The 19,532-nt window shown below is 51.7% G+C and overlaps 1 protein-coding gene across 3 annotated transcripts; it reads right to left on the minus strand.

Moving 5' to 3' along the window:
- Positions 1-245: 245 nt before the first annotated feature.
- HAUS5 (HAUS augmin like complex subunit 5) lies at positions 246-10,473 on the minus strand. Of its 3 annotated transcripts, none has more exons than XM_077260243.1 (20): positions 10,313-10,450; positions 9,801-9,900; positions 9,662-9,724; positions 8,283-8,315; positions 8,127-8,151; positions 7,748-7,880; positions 7,517-7,664; positions 7,364-7,442; positions 7,199-7,275; positions 5,538-5,595; positions 5,232-5,419; positions 5,004-5,070; positions 4,787-4,932; positions 4,056-4,218; positions 3,881-3,961; positions 3,599-3,744; positions 3,208-3,322; positions 1,103-1,241; positions 810-942; positions 246-738 (listed from the first exon to the last, which is right to left on the minus strand). In XM_077260243.1, exons 2-20 carry the CDS (start codon positions 9,896-9,898, stop codon positions 612-614), a joined length of 2,019 nt encoding a protein of 672 aa, XP_077116358.1. In that variant the 5' UTR covers positions 9,899-9,900; positions 10,313-10,450; the 3' UTR covers positions 246-611. The 3 variants fall into 3 exon arrangements, with proteins under 3 accessions (XP_077116358.1, XP_077116361.1, XP_077116359.1); XM_077260246.1 differs by having other exon boundaries at positions 476-738; positions 10,341-10,473; XM_077260244.1 differs by having other exon boundaries at positions 476-738; positions 10,305-10,443.
- Positions 10,474-19,532: the final 9,059 nt, after the last annotated feature.

Genomic DNA, 19,532 nt, shown 5'->3' on the forward strand with positions numbered 1-19,532 from the left:
GCAGACGTCGGCCTATTGGTAACATTATTGCTACAGGAATAACAATATATATCAAGGGCTGAGGCCGCGGGACCTTTATCGAGCCTTAGAATGCAGCGCTCTTGTTTATGGCTCGATAAAGGCCCAGCGCAGCCGAAACCTTGCGATGTGTCTGCACTAATGTTACCAAGGAGGGTCTGGTCGGCATCCACCGCCCCCCCATATACAGTTTCTGGACACTTCCGCAGAAGGGATCAGACACAGTTGTGGAGAAAATGCTGTTTATTGGGGTTAGTGGGGGGTTACAGTGAGGGGCCGCACGTCTCCAGCGCAGTGCGTGACCAATATCAGGGAACAGGTTCTCTGCTCCGCGACTTTGAGGAGACAACTGCCATTTAACGGGCCGGACCCCTATAAATAAAGCTGCAGAGTCCGGTCTCAGCAGACGTTCAGCCCCGTTTGCTGTCAGTGAATGGGAACGTTCCTATTCGTGTCGTCCACAGCTGAGGGTTTGTTACAGTGTGCAAGTGTAGGCTGTGAGGAGTTTCTAGTCTACAGGGGAGGACCCCCACAATGGTATAAACATTCAGGGGATCTGCCGCCTCCACCACCAGTGAGACTTCCCGCTCCGCTCAGCTGTGGCTGCCGGTCGCCCTCTGCAGTGCTGTCACCGCCACCGTCCAGCGATCCCGCCACTGGCGCAGGGTCTGCCCGCCGCGCTCCTCCTGGGGGAGGCACAGCTGCGCCGGCTGCTCCCACCTGCAGAGGAGAGAGGACTTATTACCAAGTCACAGCCAATATGGTGGCCACAGGGGGCGCCGCGCACTCACCAGTCGCTCACAGCCGCCTGCACCGCCTTCCCGTACTCCTGGCTTCTCTCGCACTGCTGGATGAGCTGCTGCAGCTGAGGGACGAGCTGCTCCGTCTGCTGCGTGTAGTGAGAGGAGAGCTGCTGCATCAGCGCTGCGGAGGGAAGAGACGGCCAAGCAGAGGGTTTGTTACAGTGTACCAGCGACCACATCCTGGGAGCTGAACACATTGTGACGGATCGGTGTGCGCTTCCCAGAGGACGATCGATACAAAGTAACGACCCCTCAGCTGTGAGATGGAAACATCTACTCACTGTCGACGCAGGTGGTCGGGCTGTCAGCGAGCTGCCACTCGAACCTGGCGGCAGCGCGACGGCGGCTGCCATGCTGGGAGCGGAGGAAATGGAGGCGGCGCTTCATCTCCGCCACGTGGGGCACAACCATCTCCGGGGCCTTCGGGGAGCAAGAAGATGTCACAGTGCGTCAGCGCAGGAATCTATACACCCCACGGCTGGAGAGCGTCACAGTGCGTCAGCGCAGGAATCTATACACCCCACAGCTGGAGGGCGTCACAGTGTGTCAGCGCAGGAATCTATACACCCCACAGCTGGAGGGCGTCACAGTGTGTCAGCGCAGGAATCTATACACCCCACAGCTGGAGGGCGTCACAGTGCGTCAGCGCAGGAATCTATACACCCCACAGCTGGAGAGCGTCACAGTGCGTCAGCGCAGGAATCTATACACCCCACAGCTGGAGGGCGTCACAGTGTGTCAGCGCAGGAATCTATACACCCCACGGCTGGAGAGCGTCACAGTGCGTCAGCGCAGGAATCTATACACCCCACAGCTGGAGGGCGTCACAGTGTGTCAGCGCAGGAATCTATACACCCCACAGCTGGAGGGCGTCACAGTGTGTCAGCGCAGGAATCTATACACCCCACAGCTGGAGGGCGTCACAGTGCGTCAGCGCAGGAATCTATACACCCCACAGCTGGAGAGCGTCACAGTGCGTCAGCGCAGGAATCTATACACCCCACAGCTGGAGGGCGTCACAGTGTGTCAGCGCAGGAATCTATACACCCCACAGCTGGAGGGCGTCACAGTGTGTCAGCGCAGGAATCTATACACCCCACAGCTGGAGGGCGTCACAGTGCGTCAGCGCAGGAATCTATACACCCCACAGCTGGAGGGCGTCACAGTGCGTCAGCGCAGGAATCTATACACCCCACAGCTGGAGAGCGTCACAGTGCGTCAGCGCAGGAATCTATACACCCCACAGCTGGAGGGCGTCACAGTGTGTCAGCGCAGGAATCTATACACCCCACAGCTGGAGGGCGTCACAGTGTGTCAGCGCAGGAATCTATACACCCCACAGCTGGAGGGCGCCACAGTGCGTCAGCGCAGGAATCTATACACCCCACAGCTGGAGGGCGTCACAGTGTGTCAGCGCAGGAATCTATACACTCCACAGCTGGAGGGCGTCACAGTGTGTCAGCGCAGGAATCTATACACCCCACAGCTGGAGGGCGTCACAGTGCGTCAGCGCAGGAATCTATACACCCCACAGCTGGAGGGCGTCACAGTGCGTCAGCGCAGGAATCTATACACTCCACAGCTGGAGGGCGTCACAGTGTGTCAGCGCAGGAATCTATACACTCCACAGCTGGAGGGCGTCACAGTGTGTCAGCGCAGGAATCTATACACCCCACAGCTGGAGGGCGTCACAGTGTGTCAGCGCAGGAATCTATACACCCCACAGCTGGAGTGCGCCACAGTGTGTCAGCGCAGGAATGTATACACCCCACAGCTGGAGAGCGTCACAGTGCGTCAGCGCAGGAATCTATACACCCCACAGCTGGAGGGCGTCACAGTGTGTCAGCGCAGGAATCTATACACTCCACAGCTGGAGGGCGTCACAGTGTGTCAGCGCAGGAATCTATACACCCCACAGCTGGAGGGCGCCACAGTGTGTCAGCGCAGGAATCTATACGCCCCCACAGCTGGAGAGCGTCAGTGTGTCAGCGCAGGAATCTATACACCCCACAGCTGGAGGGCGTCACAGTGTGTCAGCGCAGGAATCTATACACTCCACAGCTGGAGGGCGTCACAGTGTCAGCGCAGGAATCTATACACCTCACAGCTGGAGAGCGTCACAGTGCGTCAGAGCAGGAATCTATACACCTCACAGCTGGAGAGCGTCACAGTGCGTCAGAGCAGGAATCTATACACCTCACAGCTGGAGAGCGTCACAGTGTGTCAGCGCAGGAATCTATACACTCCACAGCTGGAGGGCGTCACAGTGTGTCAGCGCAGGAATCTATACACCTCACAGCTGGAGAGCGTCACAGTGCGTCAGAGCAGGAATCTATACACCCCCACAGCTGGAGAGCGTCACAGTGTGTCAGCACCGATCACTCACCTTATAGAGAGACAGGCCGACACTGGCGTAGATCTCGTTGTAGGCGGCGTAGTGCGGAGAGTGGGGATTGGAGACGCGGTTTATGGACAGGTCCTGAGTCGGCACCAGGGTCATCCTGCACAAGGGGCAATTCACATCAGATCTTATACTCTAGTCACATCCAGAGCTGCATGCACAATTTTGCAGATTTGTCCTGAAGCAGCAGGGGGCAGCAGTCAGGATCATACAGAACAGACCTGACCTCATCCTCCAGTCACACCCAGAGATGCAAGCACAACTTCTGTTACTTTCCTGCTTGAGCCAGACCTCCAGCCACCGTGCGGAGGAAGCAGAGCAGTGATTGCAGCTCTGGAGGTGACTGCAGCAGACGGGCCCCCCGGGATTCTCTCACCGGTCTATGCGCACTTTCTGCATCGCCGGGAGGAAGACGGAGGAGAAATGCTTCATGTCCTTCTGGACAGCGTCCTGCAGCCGCTGCGTCTCCTGGAAGATCTCGTGCGGCCGCGGGCGAAGCTTCTCCTGCACGAACCGCTGCACCTGGTGAAATGAAACGCTGCGGTCAGTCCGGGGGTCTCATATCACTGACAGCAAGCAGAGATGGTGCAGTGAGGAATGGCTGCTGCATTCTCATAAGTCAGTGCACCCTGGCCCATCCGCAGTCACATGACCTCACCTCCAGCCTCTGCTGCCGCAGCTGAGTCCTGCAGATGGCGGTGCCCTGAGTGAGGACCTGCATCTGCTTCTGCTTCCTGTCCTGTGGGGAAAGCAGACGTCAGATAAAGGCGCCGCTGATCCCCGACCACCGCTGATCCCCGACCACTACTGATCCCCAGCCAAGGACCACTCACCAGGAGGTCGCAGGCGACATGGATGTTGTGCTGCCGCTTCTGGAGGAGCTTCACTTCTTGCTTCTTGTCAGCCACCTCCGCCTGAAGAACGCAACATTCCTGCTGCAGAGCCGTCTGACAGCCGCGCAGCAGCACCAACCGAAGCTCCGCATCAAAGGCGGCTCTGCAACATGCATAAAAGGGAGACAGACATTAACCCCCTCACACCCCTGGACCACCAGGGACACAACCCCCAACCCCCCCAGTCACTGCCCTAGACTACCAGGGATGCAGCCTCCAACCCCCGTCACTCCTCTAAACCACCAGGGCTGCAGCCTACAACCCCCGTGTCACTCCGCTAGACCACCAGGGACACAACCCCACCCGTCACTCCCCTAGACCACCAGGGACACAACCCCACCCGTCACTCCCCTAGACCACCAGGGACACAACCCCACCCGTCACTCCCCTAGACCACCAGGGACACAACCCCACCCGTCACTCCCCTAGACCACCAGGGACACAACCCCACCCGTCACATCCCTAGACCACCAGGGACAACCCCACCCGTCACTCCCCTAGACCACCAGGGACACAATCCCACCCGTCACACCCCTAGACCACCAGGGACACAATCCCACCCGTCACACCCCTAGACCACCAGGGACACAGCCCCCAAACCCTGTCACTCCCCCCAGGTACACAGCCCCAACACCCCTAGGGCTCCATGCGCTCCCGCCGGCGCCCCCTACCTGCTGAGGGCGGAGAGCTCGGTGCCGTCTGACAGCGTCCTGTGGACCTCTTTTATCTTCTGCGCCATGCGGGACGACACCTCTATCAGCCGCTGCTGAACGTTGCGGAGCGCGGAGCAGACGGTCACTGACTCCTTCCAGCCGTCCTGCAGCAACGACAGAGAATGACCCCAGGTACAGAAAGTAAGTGCCCCCCTGACCGCTGCCGAGGACTCACCTGGAGGAGGGCGCTGTAGGCAGGAACAGTATCCAAAACGTCTTGGCGCGCGTCCTGGTACAGAGCCCTAAAACACAAACACGTGACACAGCCCATCCTGGACAGTCACTTCTCACAGCTGAGGGGTCGTCACAGTGGCAGCTGGTCGGATCTCCAGACTGATACATTGTAGCAGACGATCAGGATGGAGGATTCCGCTGCGGCCCAGACTGACACATTGCAACAAACCTTTTGGGTCTGGTCGGCTCCAGATTCTCCGGCTCAAGGTCGGACGCCATCTCGGAAAAGCTTCGGGACGTCGATGCTTGGTCCTTGGCCCCCGACATCTGCAGCTGCCTCATGTCCCAGGCGCTCTTTAAGGAGAAGTGCTTCAGACACGAGACCACGTGGTTCGGGGGGTACAAACACCAGATCTTCTGCAAAACACATGAATCGTGGGGGAGGGGTGGAAAACTGCCGGATTAGTGGATGGAGGGATAAACGTTGGATTATTGGAGGAACTACACTTTGCCGGATTATCCACGGCCGACTCACCTCCGTCTGACTCATCCAATGCCGATTGGTAAACAAGCGCATTTCATCTCCTCCGACCCTGAGCCGAAAAATCAGGATCAGACATGACAAAAAGGAGGGAGGGATTCTCTACGCATAGAAACCACAACACTGAAGAGCAGAACAAGCAGGAGGGATTCTCTACGCATAGAACAGAGACCACAAGATTGAAGAGCAGAACAAGCAGGAGGGATTCTCTACATATAGAGCAGAGACCACAAGACTGAAGAACAGAACAAGCAGGAGGGATTCTCTATGTATAGAGCAGAGAACACAAGACTGAAGAACAGAACAAGCAGGAGGGATTCTCGACGCATAGAGCAGAGAGACCACAAGACTGAAGAACAGCAAGCAGGAAGGATTCTCTACACATAGAGCAGAGAGACCACAATACTGAAGAGCAGAACTAGCAGGAGGGATCCTCTATGCATAGAGACCACAAGACGGAAGAACAGAACAAGCAGGAGGGATTCTCTACGTGTAGAGCAAAGATACCACAAGACTGAAGAACAACAAGCAGGAAGGATTTCTACGCATAGAGCAGAGAGACCACAAGACTGAAGAACAGAACAAGCAGGAGGGATTCTCTATGTATAGAGCAGAGAGACCACAAGACTGAAGAGCAGGACAAGCAGGAGGGATTCTCTACGCATAGCGACCACAAGACTGAAGAACAGAACAAGCAGGAGGGATCCTCTACGCATAGAGACCACAAGACTGAAGAACAGAACAAGCAGGAGGGATTCTCTACGCAGAGAGCAGAGAGACAACAAGACTGAAGAGCAGAACAAGCAGGAGGGATTCTCTACGTATAGAGCAAAGGGACCACAAGACTGAAGAACAGAACAAGCACGAGGGATTCTCTATGTATAGAGCAGAGAGACCACAAGACTGAAGAGCAGGACAAGCAGGAGGGATTCTCTATGTATAGAGCAGAGAGACCACAAGACTGAAGAACAGAACAAGCAGGAGGGATCCTCTACGCATAGAGCAGAGAGACCACAAGACTGAAGAACAGAACAAGCAGGAGGGATTCTCTACGCATAGAGACCACAAGACTGAAGAACAGAACAAGCAGGAGGGATTCTCTACGTATAGAGCAGAGGGACCACAAGACTGAAGAACAGAAAAAGCAGGAGGGATTCTCTACATATAAAGCAGAGGGACTACAAGACTGAAGAGCAGGACAAGCAGGAGGGATTCTCTATGTATAGAGCAGAGAGACCACAAGACTGAAGAGCAGGACAAGCAGGAGGGATTCTCTACGCATAGCGACCACAAGACTGAAGAACAGAACAAGCAGAGAAACCACAAGACTGAAGAACAGAACAAGCAGGAGGGATTCTCTATGCATAGAGCAGAGAGACCACAAGATTGAAGAGCAGAACAAGCAGGAGGGATTCTCTACGCATAGAGCAGAGAGACCAAAAGACTGAAGAGCAGAACAAGCAGGAGGGATTCTCTACATATAGAGCAGAGACCACAAGACTGAAGAACAGAACAAGCAGGAGGGATTCTCTATGCATAGAGCAGAGAGACCACAAGACTGGAACACAACAAGCAGGGAGGGATTCCCTACGTATAGAGCAGAGAGACCACAATGCTGAAGAGCAGAACTAGCAGGAGGGATTCTATACACTTACGGCATGGAGCCAGAAAAGTCATCATACAGGGAGCGTAAATACTTGACTCGCGTCTGACAAGCCTCGCGCACATCCCTCTAATACGGAGGAAGATACGGATGAGCGGAATAATGGGCGACACGGATATATAGCGGGTCACCGGCGATGTGGAGAGATTTTACGTACCAGGACCTGCGGCTCTGGGATACTGTTTATGGTGGGACCCTCCTCTGGAGGTGGGAAGACGAGGTCCCACTGCGACACTCTGCGGGGGGAACATACAACATGTGAGGGTCTCCGCGGAGCGACGCAGCAGAGCCGGGCGAGCGCGGTCCTTACCTGCCCATGTCGACCAGCCGGACGCAGCTCTGCTGCACATTGTGGGTCTCGTCCCGCACACCGTCGCACTCCATCTCTTTGGACCTGGTGTAGGCTCGGAGCAGCATCAATCGCTGGTTGATATCCTGGGACTTGTGGTTGCTCAGTTCTACAGAGAAGGCGGCAGTGCAGCGTGGTAGGGGGCATGAAGACTTATGCAGACTCAGGGGGCGTGAATACTTGTGCACTCACCCTGCCTGGAGACGTCTTTCTCTGCGCTCTGGATTTGCTCCTGCAGATGCTGCAGTTCTGAGCGCAGCGCGAGGATCTCCTGACTCAGCTGCTTTCTGCGCTGCTGCTCCTTCTCCTCCGCAGAGCGTTGCACCTGCAAGAGTGGAACAAAGACCCTCAGACTCCTCTCCACAATGGGGACACTTAAAGGGGAGGTCCAGACAAGGAAATATAATCCATGGAACATGGGGGATCACGTCAATACTCCCCGTCCATCAATAGACAGGGTGTTGCATAAATCCGCATACCCCTCCATCGCCATTTTAATATAAGAGGGTTTGTTAACACCGGGATGCCCCTGAACTATAAGGGCCAGGGGGTCCCCCAGGATCACACTCACCTCCAAGTGTTGCATCTGCTGATACCTGGACTGCCAGTTAAGGAGAAAACACATGTAACACTGCAACAAACCCTCTGCTGTATGAACGAGACTTTCCACACTCGGCTCATCCGGGGCCTCCTGGTTCAGGATGATGCCGACAGACTGCAAGGATACCAGCGCAAGTTCCCTTCCATGTTCCGCACCGTCCTACAAAAGGCGTGAAAACTTTTGCAATTAGTTCATCCACTGTAATAATTTTAAAAGGGGGCACCACGAATCGTGGGATCACAACAAGACCTGTAGTAAACCAATATAGCAAGAAAAAAAGAGAGAAACAGACCAGGTCTATAGTATGAAGGATCACCACACAAAATTTATGATAATAGTAATTAAACACAATTTTATTCAGACAACAATATATATACAGCAAACCACATACAGTTTTTTTTAAAAACAATTAAAAAGGCAATACTTTGCCATATAACATAACCAATAATATGGTTAGTAGCCCACACTTGGTTCAATAAATATAGTGATACTCTCAATACATCCAATACTGCATAGACAACATACCCTACTACCAAAAGAGGCAAAATATAATGCAAATCAACTGCCAACCTTTAAGGTAAGTGTCCAAGGCTTGAGGCTGGTCATGGGGGGTAAAAAATAGTTAGTATATATACCCCACCAAATACATCAATATGTCCTAACCACCCATAGAGGGCAAGTATATGGTAACCTGGCTCAGAAACAGAGTAACAGTATATACATAAAAGGCCACAAAGGGCTACTCAGAGCCAAATGGTAAACAATAAGCAATCAGGGGTCCTGACGAAGCCACCAGCAGGTGGCGACACGCGTTGGGTAGCTTTGTAGCCCACACTTTGAGTTAGTCCAGCTGCAGGATTATTTGCGTATTAGGGGTTACTGGTCCGTTTGGTAACTATACATCGATTCACCATAGTGTGGCTATGCTTATTGTTTACCATTTGGCTCTGAGTAGCCCTTTGTGGCCTTTTATGTATATACTGTTACTCTGTTTCTGAGCCAGGTTACCATATACTTGCCCTCTATGGGTGGTTAGGACATATTTATGTATTTGGTGGGGTATATATACTAACTATTTTTTACCCCCCATGACCAGCCTCAAGCCTTGGACACTTACCTTAAAGGTTGGCAGTTGATTTGCATTATATTTTGCCTCTTTTGGTAGTAGGGTATGTTGTCTATGCAGTATTGGATGTATTGAGAGTATCACTATATTTATTGAACCAAGTGTGGGCTACTAACCATATTGTTGGTTATGTTATATGGCAAAGTATTGCCTTTTTAATTGTTTTTAAAAAAACTGTATGTGGTTTGCTGTATATATATATTGTTGTCTGAATAAAATTGTGTTTAATTACTATTATCATAAATTTTGTGTGGTGATCCTTCATACTATAGACCTGGTCTGTTTCTCTCTTTTTTTCTTGCTATATTAGTTCATCCACTGTCTGATGCCCCAATAATACGATGCTGGCCCTTTAAATAGCGCTCAGTGACCCCCTCACCTCTCGCTGCGCACGTGGCGGATGACGTATTTCCAGATGTCGGCGCACTGTCCTATGAAGAGTCTGCAAGACAGAATGGTGTCAGCTGCGTGGTGGGATGATGGGGGGCCTGGGGGTCTCCAGGGCCGGTGATGCCCACCTCTGCAGCATTTCCTCGCTGGGCGCCTTGTGTGGCGGGAGCCCCATCTCCTGCACCGCCCAGCGCCGCAGATCCTGCGCCAGACTCCTGCGATCCATCCCTGGAAGGAAACACTGAAATATAAATATGGGGGCTTATAACTATGGGGGCTACCTGCACAGAATAGTCAGCCCCCCCTGGTGGTCACACAGGGACACTGCACCCCCGAGCAGCACAGCAAGAACTACAACCCCCAGCAACACCTGGGAGCCAGACACTAAAGGCTGAGGCAGGCCAGTCTGTGGAGAGCCACAAGTCCCAGCAGCTGAGTGACAGATAGGACTACAAGCCCCAGCACAGCCCTACACCAAGCACACAAGACCGTGAAGCACTACAAGTACCAGCTAAGGCCCGGGGTACTATAACTACAGCAAACCGCAACAGCCACAAATCCCACCCAGAAGAATGGAACAAGTGCCAGCATATCGCGAGGACAGGAAAACATTGCGCGACTGCGTCTCTCACACAACAACCTTGCGGCGACAATTCACTGTTCTTCACCGGCTGCAGTGGAGATTCACTGACAGCAACCGGATCTCAGCGCTCCTCACAAGAAGTTTCAGTCTTCCCGCCAGTATAGTCTGTCGCGACATTAACGTGTCATGTCCGGGACTCCGGAGAAATTACGTCACGCTGCACTTCTAGAGTCTGCTGCCAGAGGGAGCCCGTGCACTTAGGAAGACTAGCAGCCAGGTGACGTGCGCCATCAAGTGTTCAAAGTCAGAACGGCAGCTAATTATCTCTATCTCTATCTATCTATCTATCTATCTATCTATCTATCTATCTATCTATCTATCTATCTATCTATCTATCTATCTATCTATCTATCTATCTATCTAGCTATCTATTATTATTATTTATTTATATAGCACCATTAATTCCATGGTGCTGTACATGAGAAAGGGGTTACATACAGGGTTATAAATATCGTTTACAGTAAACAAATTTACAATGACACACTGGTACAGAGGGGAGAGGACCCTGTCCTTGCGGACTTACATTCTATGGGATAGTGGGGAAGAGACAGAAGGTCGGAGGTGCAGCAGCTCTGGTGGTGGTGAGGTGGCTGCTCTGGCGATCTATCTACCTATCTATCTACCTATCTATCTATCTATCTATCTGTCTGTCTGTCTGTCTGTCTGTCTGTCTGTCTGTCTATCTATTATTATTTATTTATATAGCACCATTAATTCCATTGGGCTGTACATTAGAAGGGGTTACATACAGGGTTATAGATATCATTTACAGTACACAAATTTATGATGACAGACTGGTACAGAGGGGAGAGGACCTGTCCTTGCAGACTTACATTCTACGGGGTAATGGGGAAGAGACAGAAGGTCGGGGATGCGGCAGCTCTGGTTGTGGTGAGGCAGCACCTCGGGTGGTTGGTGAGGCGGCAGCTCGGGCGGTTGTGAGGCAGGCAGATCGGGTGGTGGTGATGCAGCGGGTCGGGTGGTTGGTGAAGCGGCAGCTCGGGTGGTTGGTGAGGCGGCAGCTCGGGCGGTTGGTGAGGCGGCAGCTCGGGCGGTTGGTGAGGCGGCAGCTCGGGCGGTTGGTGAGGCGGCAGCTCGGGCGGTTGGTGAGGCGGCAGCTCGGGCGGTTGGTGAGGCGGCAGCTCGGGTGGTTGGTGAGGTGGCAGCTCGGGTGGTTGGTGAGGCGGTAGCTCGGGTGGTTGGTGGGGCGGCAGCTTGGGCGGTTGGTGAGGCGGTAGCTCCGGTAGTGGTGAGGCGGCAGAATGGTTATTGCAGGCTGTAGGCTTTCCTGAAGAGATGGGTTTTCAGGTTCCGTCTGAAGGATCCGAGGGTGGTGGATAATCGGACGTGTTGAGGCATGGAATTCCAGAGGATGGGGGGTATTCGGGAGAAATCTTTGAGGCGGTTGGGTGAGGAGTGAATAAGTGCAGAGGAGGGTAGGAGGTCTTGGGAGGACCGGAGATTGCATGAGGGAAGATATTTGGAGATTAGTTCAGAGATATAGGGAGTGGACAGGTTGTGGATGGCTTTGTAGATCAGTGTTAGTAGTGTGACCTGGATTCGTTGGGTAATTGGGAGCCAGTGGAGGGATTTGCAGAGGGGAGAAGCAGGGGAGTAGCGAGGAGAGAGGTGGAAGAGCCGGGCAGCAGAGTAGAGGACAGACTGGAGTGGTGATAGGGAGTTAGCGGGAAGGCCACAAAGGAGGGTGTTGCAGTAGTCAAGGCGGGAGATGATGAGGGCATGCACAAGAGTTTTAGTAGATTGTGGGCTGAGGAAGGTGAAGCGATGGCCGGGGGACCACCACGGTGCAGGAAGACTACTGTACACAAGATGAGGTGCAAACAACAAAGGGTAGATTTATTAGGAGGCAAGGGATAAAGTGAATGAGGAAGATGCAAACAGGGGTATATAATGGCAAAAGACAATTTACAAGAGTTATAAACTTTATCTTTCCCGTAAAATAGCATGGTGCTCCAACTATTACAGACTCAAAATATATCTAACCAGCAAATGTAAACAATAAACAGGTGATGATGCTACTCTACATATAACCTCCCTGGCCTTTACTAAGCAGGCCTCACGGCTGCCGTGTACTGACTATTGAAGCCTACACTAGGCCCTAACAGGTGCACAAAACAGGAACAGACTCACAGTGATGTTGGAGAATCAGCTCCAGTCCCAGGGGGCCCCCAGCAGTCTAATACGGTGGTGCGCACGGCTTTCTGTCAGCTCTGTGAAGGTTGGTCTTCTCCTTGCTTCTGGATCCTAGGGATGCTCCTGGAAACTGTAAATCCCTTCCTCTGTATCCTCATGGCTCTCTTGCAGTTATATCAGGGCACAGTTATTCTCTTTTTCAGCTATCAGCACAAGAAGTCCTCTCTGCATCAGCCTCAGCTCACACACGCTGCTCCAGCTCCACACCTGCACTCTGCCAGACTAGTTCATCACACCGACTATTGCAGGGGAGAAGCAGAACATTCCATCACGCCAGACAAGGGGGTGCAGCCTCTTAAAGTGACAGCGTGTTCCCTACTGTCCATAACAGCACCAGCCTCTTACATGCCTCCCTTCTTAATGATGGTCGTCCTCGGCCATCACAGCATCAGGGTCAAAGTGTAATGGAGGAACGTTCAATGCGGAAACAGCACCTAGAGAGGAGGCAATAAAGTTGCAAAAACAGACAGAGCACACTGTTCTACATATCGGACTGGTGGAACCCCAGCATTAGACCTCTGGGATCTCCGAAGCTCTTGGCTGTCAGGCAAGGCTTGACTATCTTCCAGAGGAACACTTGTTGCAGGAGACATTGTGAGCTCTTGTCTGGTCTCGTCCTCGCATGGCGGTACTGGTACATCCATGGGATTACTGTCTCTGTGCGGCTGAGGACCCCTTACTGTGTCAGGGACGGTCCACCACTCATCATCGATTTCACCATCAGGCATGACAGATTCAGGAAGTGGAGTAGCGCCTTCAGGCAACAATGGCGTAGAACAGACCTCAGACCGGCAAGGCCATAGCATATTTCTGTGAAGTACTCTAGGGGCGGATGCCCCAGTCTCAGTCTGTACCTTGTAGACAGGGCCGTTAGCATACACTCGCTCGATAACTTTGTACGGCTGTACTTCCCATCTCTCACTTAGTTTTCCCTTGGGGTGCTTCTCTCTCACTAATACTTGGTCTCCAGGTTGGAGGGGTAACTCTTGAGTCAGTTTGCGGCCCGTATGTTCTTTTTCTTGCAGCTGCTGACCCGCCAACCGCCGTATCGTTTGTAGTCGTTGCCGATGCTCTTTCACCCATGAGGTGACAGTTCGCTTCATCAGCTCCTCTGGCTGTTCCAAATTCAGCTCAATGATCTCTCGTCCAGCTCTTCCAAACAACAGTAGATAGGGGTATAACCCGTGGTGGAGTGGACCCGATTGTTGTAGGTCCAGACCAATTCCGGCAGATAGTCTGGCCAACATGCCTTCTTATCCTCCAACGTTCTCAGCATTTGAAGTAAGGTTCGGTTGAAGCGTTCACAAGCTCCGTTGCCTTGAGGGTGGTAAGGGGTGGTCCGGGACCGCTCGATGCCATACATACAATACAATTCTTCCATCACCTTGCCTTGGAAACATGCGCCTTGGTCGGAGTGGATGCGCTTTGGGCACCCATACACCCGGATGAAGTCTTGACAGATGGCTTGCGCCGCCGATTCCGCAGTCTGATCTCTAGTCGGAGTGACTACTGCGAACTTAGAGAAATGATCGGTCATCACCAAACAGTATTGCAGCCCCCGGGCCGAGTGTCCCACGAGGAGATAGTCGACCATCAAGACTTCTAGCGGTTCCTTAGTTTGTATGGTTTGGATGGGTGCCCTCTATTCGGTACTCTTAAAGAGGTCACATACTCGACATTGCCGGCAAACCTCTTCCACCACAAACTCCAACCGGGGGTAATACACATACCGCTGTAACCATTGGTAGGTCTTTGTGGGGCCGAAGTGTGCTCCAAACTCGTGGGCTTCTTTAGCTACTTCTTGAGCCATTCTTCCTGGGATGACCACTTGCCACCTTACTTCCATATCTTTTGGCTGTTGCCTCTAACGATATAACACTGATTCTCGCACTTCCAGTCTATCCCACTGGTGTAGCACACTCCTCATTTCAGAGTCCAGATCATCTCTCTCTTGTTTGCCAGGCTTCCGCTTTTGAGTTACCCACCATTTCATCTGTCTCAGCCCTTCGTCTTCATCCTGAACGTGTCCCCATTCCTCATTGGTTCTCCCCAGGGACCGGGGTAATGCGCAGGCCTCCCTTCTTGACTGGGCCGCAACCATTGGGGGCTTAAACTTATGAAAGTCTGGGGTTTCTTCCTCTTCAAGTTGCTCATCAAGATCTCCCACTGGAGTCTACACAGTCACTCTTGACAGCCCATCCGCATTTGCGTTTTCGGTAGCAGAGCGATAACGGATGGTAAAGTTGAACTTGGCTAGGCGAGCCACCCACGGTTGTTCCAAGGCCCCCAATTTAGCATTCTCAAGGTGGGCCAGGGGATTATTGTCTGTTCGAACTTGAACCTTGGTACCTGTCAGGAAGCCCGCAAACTTCTCTATCATGGCCCACACCAGGGCCAGGAGCTCTAACCGGATGGAGCTGTAATTGTGAGGGTTTCTTTTGCTGTCTCGCAGGGACCTGCTAGCATACCCGATGACTCTCTCATGTCCATCCTGTATCTGAGAAAGTACTGCACCGAGTCCATGAAGGCTACCATCTGTGTACAACAGGAATGGTTGATCGAAGTCTGCGTAGGCCAAAATCGGGGCTGAGGTAAGGGTATTCTTTATAGCCTGGAAGGCCTCGTCTTGTCCCTGTGCCCAGGGGATGTGCTGGGTCTTCGGCACTCCAGTGGTCCCCCTCAACAACTCATTAAGAGGACCACCACCTTCGCGAAGTCTTTAACAAACCGGCGGTAGTACCCAGCGAGTCCCAAGAAGCACAATGGGAGGAGGCATGTACCCTCTGTTCCACCGCTCTCATGCAGCTGCTAATTAATTTTAATACTGGCAGTATCTCTGAATTAGATAAAACAATTGATTCTATGCAGGCTGAAGTAAAGACTGGCTGTCCTCCTGCTAAATTATTACAATTTGAATGTGACCTAGATAAGTCAATGGACTCTTTGGCAAAGAAAATTCAGGATTCCCAGGTCTCCAAGTTCAGTAGGGATACTAAAGATTACCAAACTAAAAGAGTCTACCTATGGAAGACAAAGGTGAATCAACAATTGGAGAGAGTGACATCTAACACTTCCCTGTCACCTCTGAGTGGACGATCGGATGTGTCCTCGATATCGGTATCCACGTCCGGCGGTGGTGAGAATAGACTACGTGATCATGCTTACCACCCATATAGGAGGAACAATATGGCCTCTGTTACATCTAAGAGAGATAATAAGGTGATTAATCTTAGTAATCACGTACTTTCTGATATTGATGTGCAATTACTGGAGAGGGGTCTCTCTTTTTCTCCAACGTCCAACTTTGATTTATTCTCTACTATTAAGGATCTTCATCTTTTTGCTCGGTCGTTGCTGTTCAGGAGATATCACTTTAACAATGAATTACATCTATTATTCCCAACAGAGGTTGAGCAGAATACGCTGAGAATTCTGGAAGAGCTGGCAGTGGAACACAAGCACGATGGAGGTAAGATTCCTCTATCTATCCGCCCCTGCTCCAGCAGGTTCCCCCCATTATCTTCTTGTACCAACATAGACATGTTTGTCCGGGTGGTGACGGAGGATCTTGGTAACATCCAAAAGTCGTCTATAGGGGATAATTTGTCCAAGGCTGAAAGGAATAGACTGCAGTTTCTTAAAAATCTTCCTGATGTAGTCATAAAACCAGCAGACAAGGGTGGTAACGTCGTCCTGTGGCCCATAGATATATACGAGAGGCAGGCATTCAGACAGTTGGATAATAATATCTGCTATAAAAAACTTACGTATATTCCCCTCTCAGCGTTTACTGCACAATTAGATTCTATTGTCCAGCGGGCTTTACAGGACGACGTTATCACCAAAGATCTGGCGTCAGTCTTAATGGTTAAAGAGCCAACTATACCAACATTATATTTATATACATTTTTATACATATATAAAGGCCTCCAGTCCCCACCCGGCAGACCTATAATCTCTGGTAGGGGTAACCTGCTGGAGCATGTTAATGGTGGATAGATTTCCACCTCCAGTCACTTGTAACCAGCCTTCCGTCCTTCCTCAAGGACACTGGGGACCTTTTGCGTAGGGTCGACGGATTGTGTCTAGAGGGTGGTTCTCTATTGGTTTCAGCAGATGTTGAGTCCCTTTATACCAACATTAGGCACAAAGATGGTATTCGTGCCGTAAGATTTTTCTTGGAAACTTCTTCACTTTCCATTGGTATGAGATCACTTCTGCTGGAGCTTCTGGAGTTCACCCTCACCCACAATTTTTTTGTATTCAAGGGGTCCTTCTACCTACAGCTCCAGGGGACCGCCATGGGAGCGGCCTTCGCGCCCGCCTATGCTGGTCTCTTTCTGGGGCTGTGGGAGAGGGACCTCCCCCTGTCAGATGAACAGGGATCAATCGACCGTGTCCCATTATGGACACGGTATATTGATGATATCTTCTTCATCTGGCAGGGCACATCCGTCGACCTTGGGCAATTTATATCTCTCCTGAACAGTAACGACCGTAATATTCATCTCACATTTGTATTCAATACTGAATCTATTGACTTTTTGGACGTGACAATAAAGAGAGACTCTAAGGGTATTCTAAATGCAGCGCCCCAGAGTCCTGGTCGTTGCAGTACTGTCGCTCCGCCACTAAGGGGAGTGATGGTACATCTGATTGCACTAAAAGAGTTCACCTTGCAGGTATCACAGACACACATTACACTTCACACTCCGGCCGCCAGGGGGAGCAAAAGGTCCTATCTGCTAGGCCACTCCTCACACATGGGTAAAACTGGGGGTTGGATAGGAAGTCAGGGAGAAAGTAACTGGGGAGAGTTCGAGAGAGGACCTGTCAGGGGTGGGATCCTGACAGCGGCCTAGCACAGACAGATCATTACGGAGCCGTGCCTGTGCCTTTAGCGGCAGACTCCTAAGAAAGGACACGAAGTGAAGCATATTGTGGAGAAGTGAGAAACGGGATCACAGCACAAAGGAGATAGAACCAGAAGGAGTCGTGCCCCAAGATCAGCAACATCCTTCTGAGGCGCGTAGCCGGCGTCCGGAACGCCGAGGAAGTAAGAGACTACGCATTACTTTGAACTACGGCCGGGCAGTTAACTTTAGGTTGGCTGTCTCACCTTTACACCTAACGAAGACAATGGAGGCAATTGTGGGAGAGGGGCGTCCCTTGGGTCCCTATAAAATAACTCCAGGCCTACCCCGTCATACGGAGAGAGAAAGAACAGAAACACGACAGTTGTGAGGACTATCCCGTGGTGTTCAGCAGGGAGGTACTACAACACACAGGCGCTGGTAGGTAGGCAACTGATTTCCAACTGTAAAGGGAACTCTGGATGTGCCTTCGGACCTGCCGGTCTCAGCCAGCCCGGTTAGCAGTGCTCTGGATTGCGGATGCCGAAGCCTTCAGTAAAGAGGTAAAGAGACTGCAACCCTGTGTCCTCGTTATTTACTGCGACCTACACCGTCACCTACATCTTTAATTGGGCGCCCCTTAGCAGAGCCACGGACCAGGTCAGGCCACCGTGACATCCCCAGAACAGAGAGAGAGAGACCCGGTACCGAGTACCCCGTTGCCCTGCGTTTGGGGGCCGCTCCATAAATACGGATATCTTTCGTAAAAAAACATCATCGAATACCCTTCTACATGCTACTTCGGGACATCCGAGACATATGATAAGGTCTATCCCGGTGGGGCAGTTCCTTCGTCTTAGACGGATCTGCTCCACCAATGTGGACTTTGAAAAGAGAGCCAAGGAGTTGCGGGTACGATTTAGGGAGCGAGGCTATAGTGGTAGATCCATTAAAAAGCATACCTGAGAGCCAAACATACTTCACGAGAAAATCTCATATATGGGGCTCCTGATCGCCCTATTGGCGACAGTAATGGTGTAACGAGGTTTATCACTACCTTGAGCTCACAATCTGATCAGATACGCCAGATATTGGAGAAAGCATGGGCAATATTTTTTTTTTTTCAGTAAATATATTTATTGAAATTTTTAATTGAAGTTTTAAACAGGAAAAACAATAAAAAGAATAATTACAATGTCCAGAGCTATACCTTACGCCTCTGATAACACAACACAAGTGTAGTTGAACAAGGACTCTGGCACATAAAGGGTACATACTTCTCATCTTGAGAATCACCTTGGGACATGGACCTTATATACAGAATACAGAACCTGTAAGAAAAGCAATTGTAGAAATAGGAGAAAAGTAAAGAAAGAGAAAAAAATAAGAAAAGAAAAAAAAAAGGGGGGGGGGGAAGGGGAGTAAGGAGGGAGAGGGGAGGGGGGTTAAGGGGGACCCAGCAATGTACACGCCCACGTATTGAGAATTATGAGTATGTACGCAGCCAAGTCAGGAACCCTGTGCTCTCCTTGAAGGATTGCCAGAGGAACCGGGTGCGTCCCTGGTCATATGCAGCATCACCATCACCCGCCACCAGCGACTCCAGGCGATGTAATCTATCCATTTCAGCTATCCATTCCTCCATGGAGGGGACCTCAGTGGACCTCCAATGTCGGGGAATAACTGCCCTGGCAGCTATTAGGAAAAATCTCAGGATCCCCTTTTTAACGGAAGCTATCGAACTTGGTATTAGGGACAGTAGGGCCATTTGGGGGGAGGGCTCATGGCGGACCCCAGTCATCAAGTGAAAGGCATCGAAAACTGAGTTCCAGAAGGGTTGCAGAGGACCACAGGACCACCAAACATGAAGCATAGAGCCCGTGGTGGAGCCACATCTCCAGCAGGCGTCCGAGATCTCCGGGTTAATCCTGTGGAGAAAGGTGGGACACCTATACCAGCGTGTCAGTAATTTATAATTCCTCTCCTGCACCTGACTGGACATCGTCATCTTATGTGCAAGAGTGAAGATTTTCAGACTATCCGCCTCAGAAAAGGTGATCCCCAGGTCCCTCTCCCAAGCCTCTGGATCGCCCCCAGGCGCAGGGCAATGGGGTACTCGGTACCGGGTCCCTTCTGTCTCGGTTCTGGGG

The sequence above is a fragment of the Ranitomeya variabilis genome, chromosome 4, assembly GCF_051348905.1.
Source record: "Ranitomeya variabilis isolate aRanVar5 chromosome 4, aRanVar5.hap1, whole genome shotgun sequence".
Lineage (NCBI taxonomy): Eukaryota > Metazoa > Chordata > Amphibia > Anura > Dendrobatidae > Ranitomeya > Ranitomeya variabilis.

Bases quoted from the DNA above. Each gene is read 5' to 3' on its own strand.
- HAUS5 (XM_077260243.1), bottom strand. From the start codon at position 9,898: ATGGATCGCAGGAGTCTGGCGCAGGATCTGCGGCGCTGGGCGGTGCAG. The intron at 7,665-7,747 runs GTGAGTGCACAA...CCTTCTCTGTAG, and splicing joins GAAAGACGTCTCCAGGCAGG to AACTGAGCAACCACAAGTCC. The intron at 3,962-4,055 runs GTGAGTGGTCCT...CTTTCCCCACAG, and splicing joins ATGTCGCCTGCGACCTCCTG to GACAGGAAGCAGAAGCAGAT.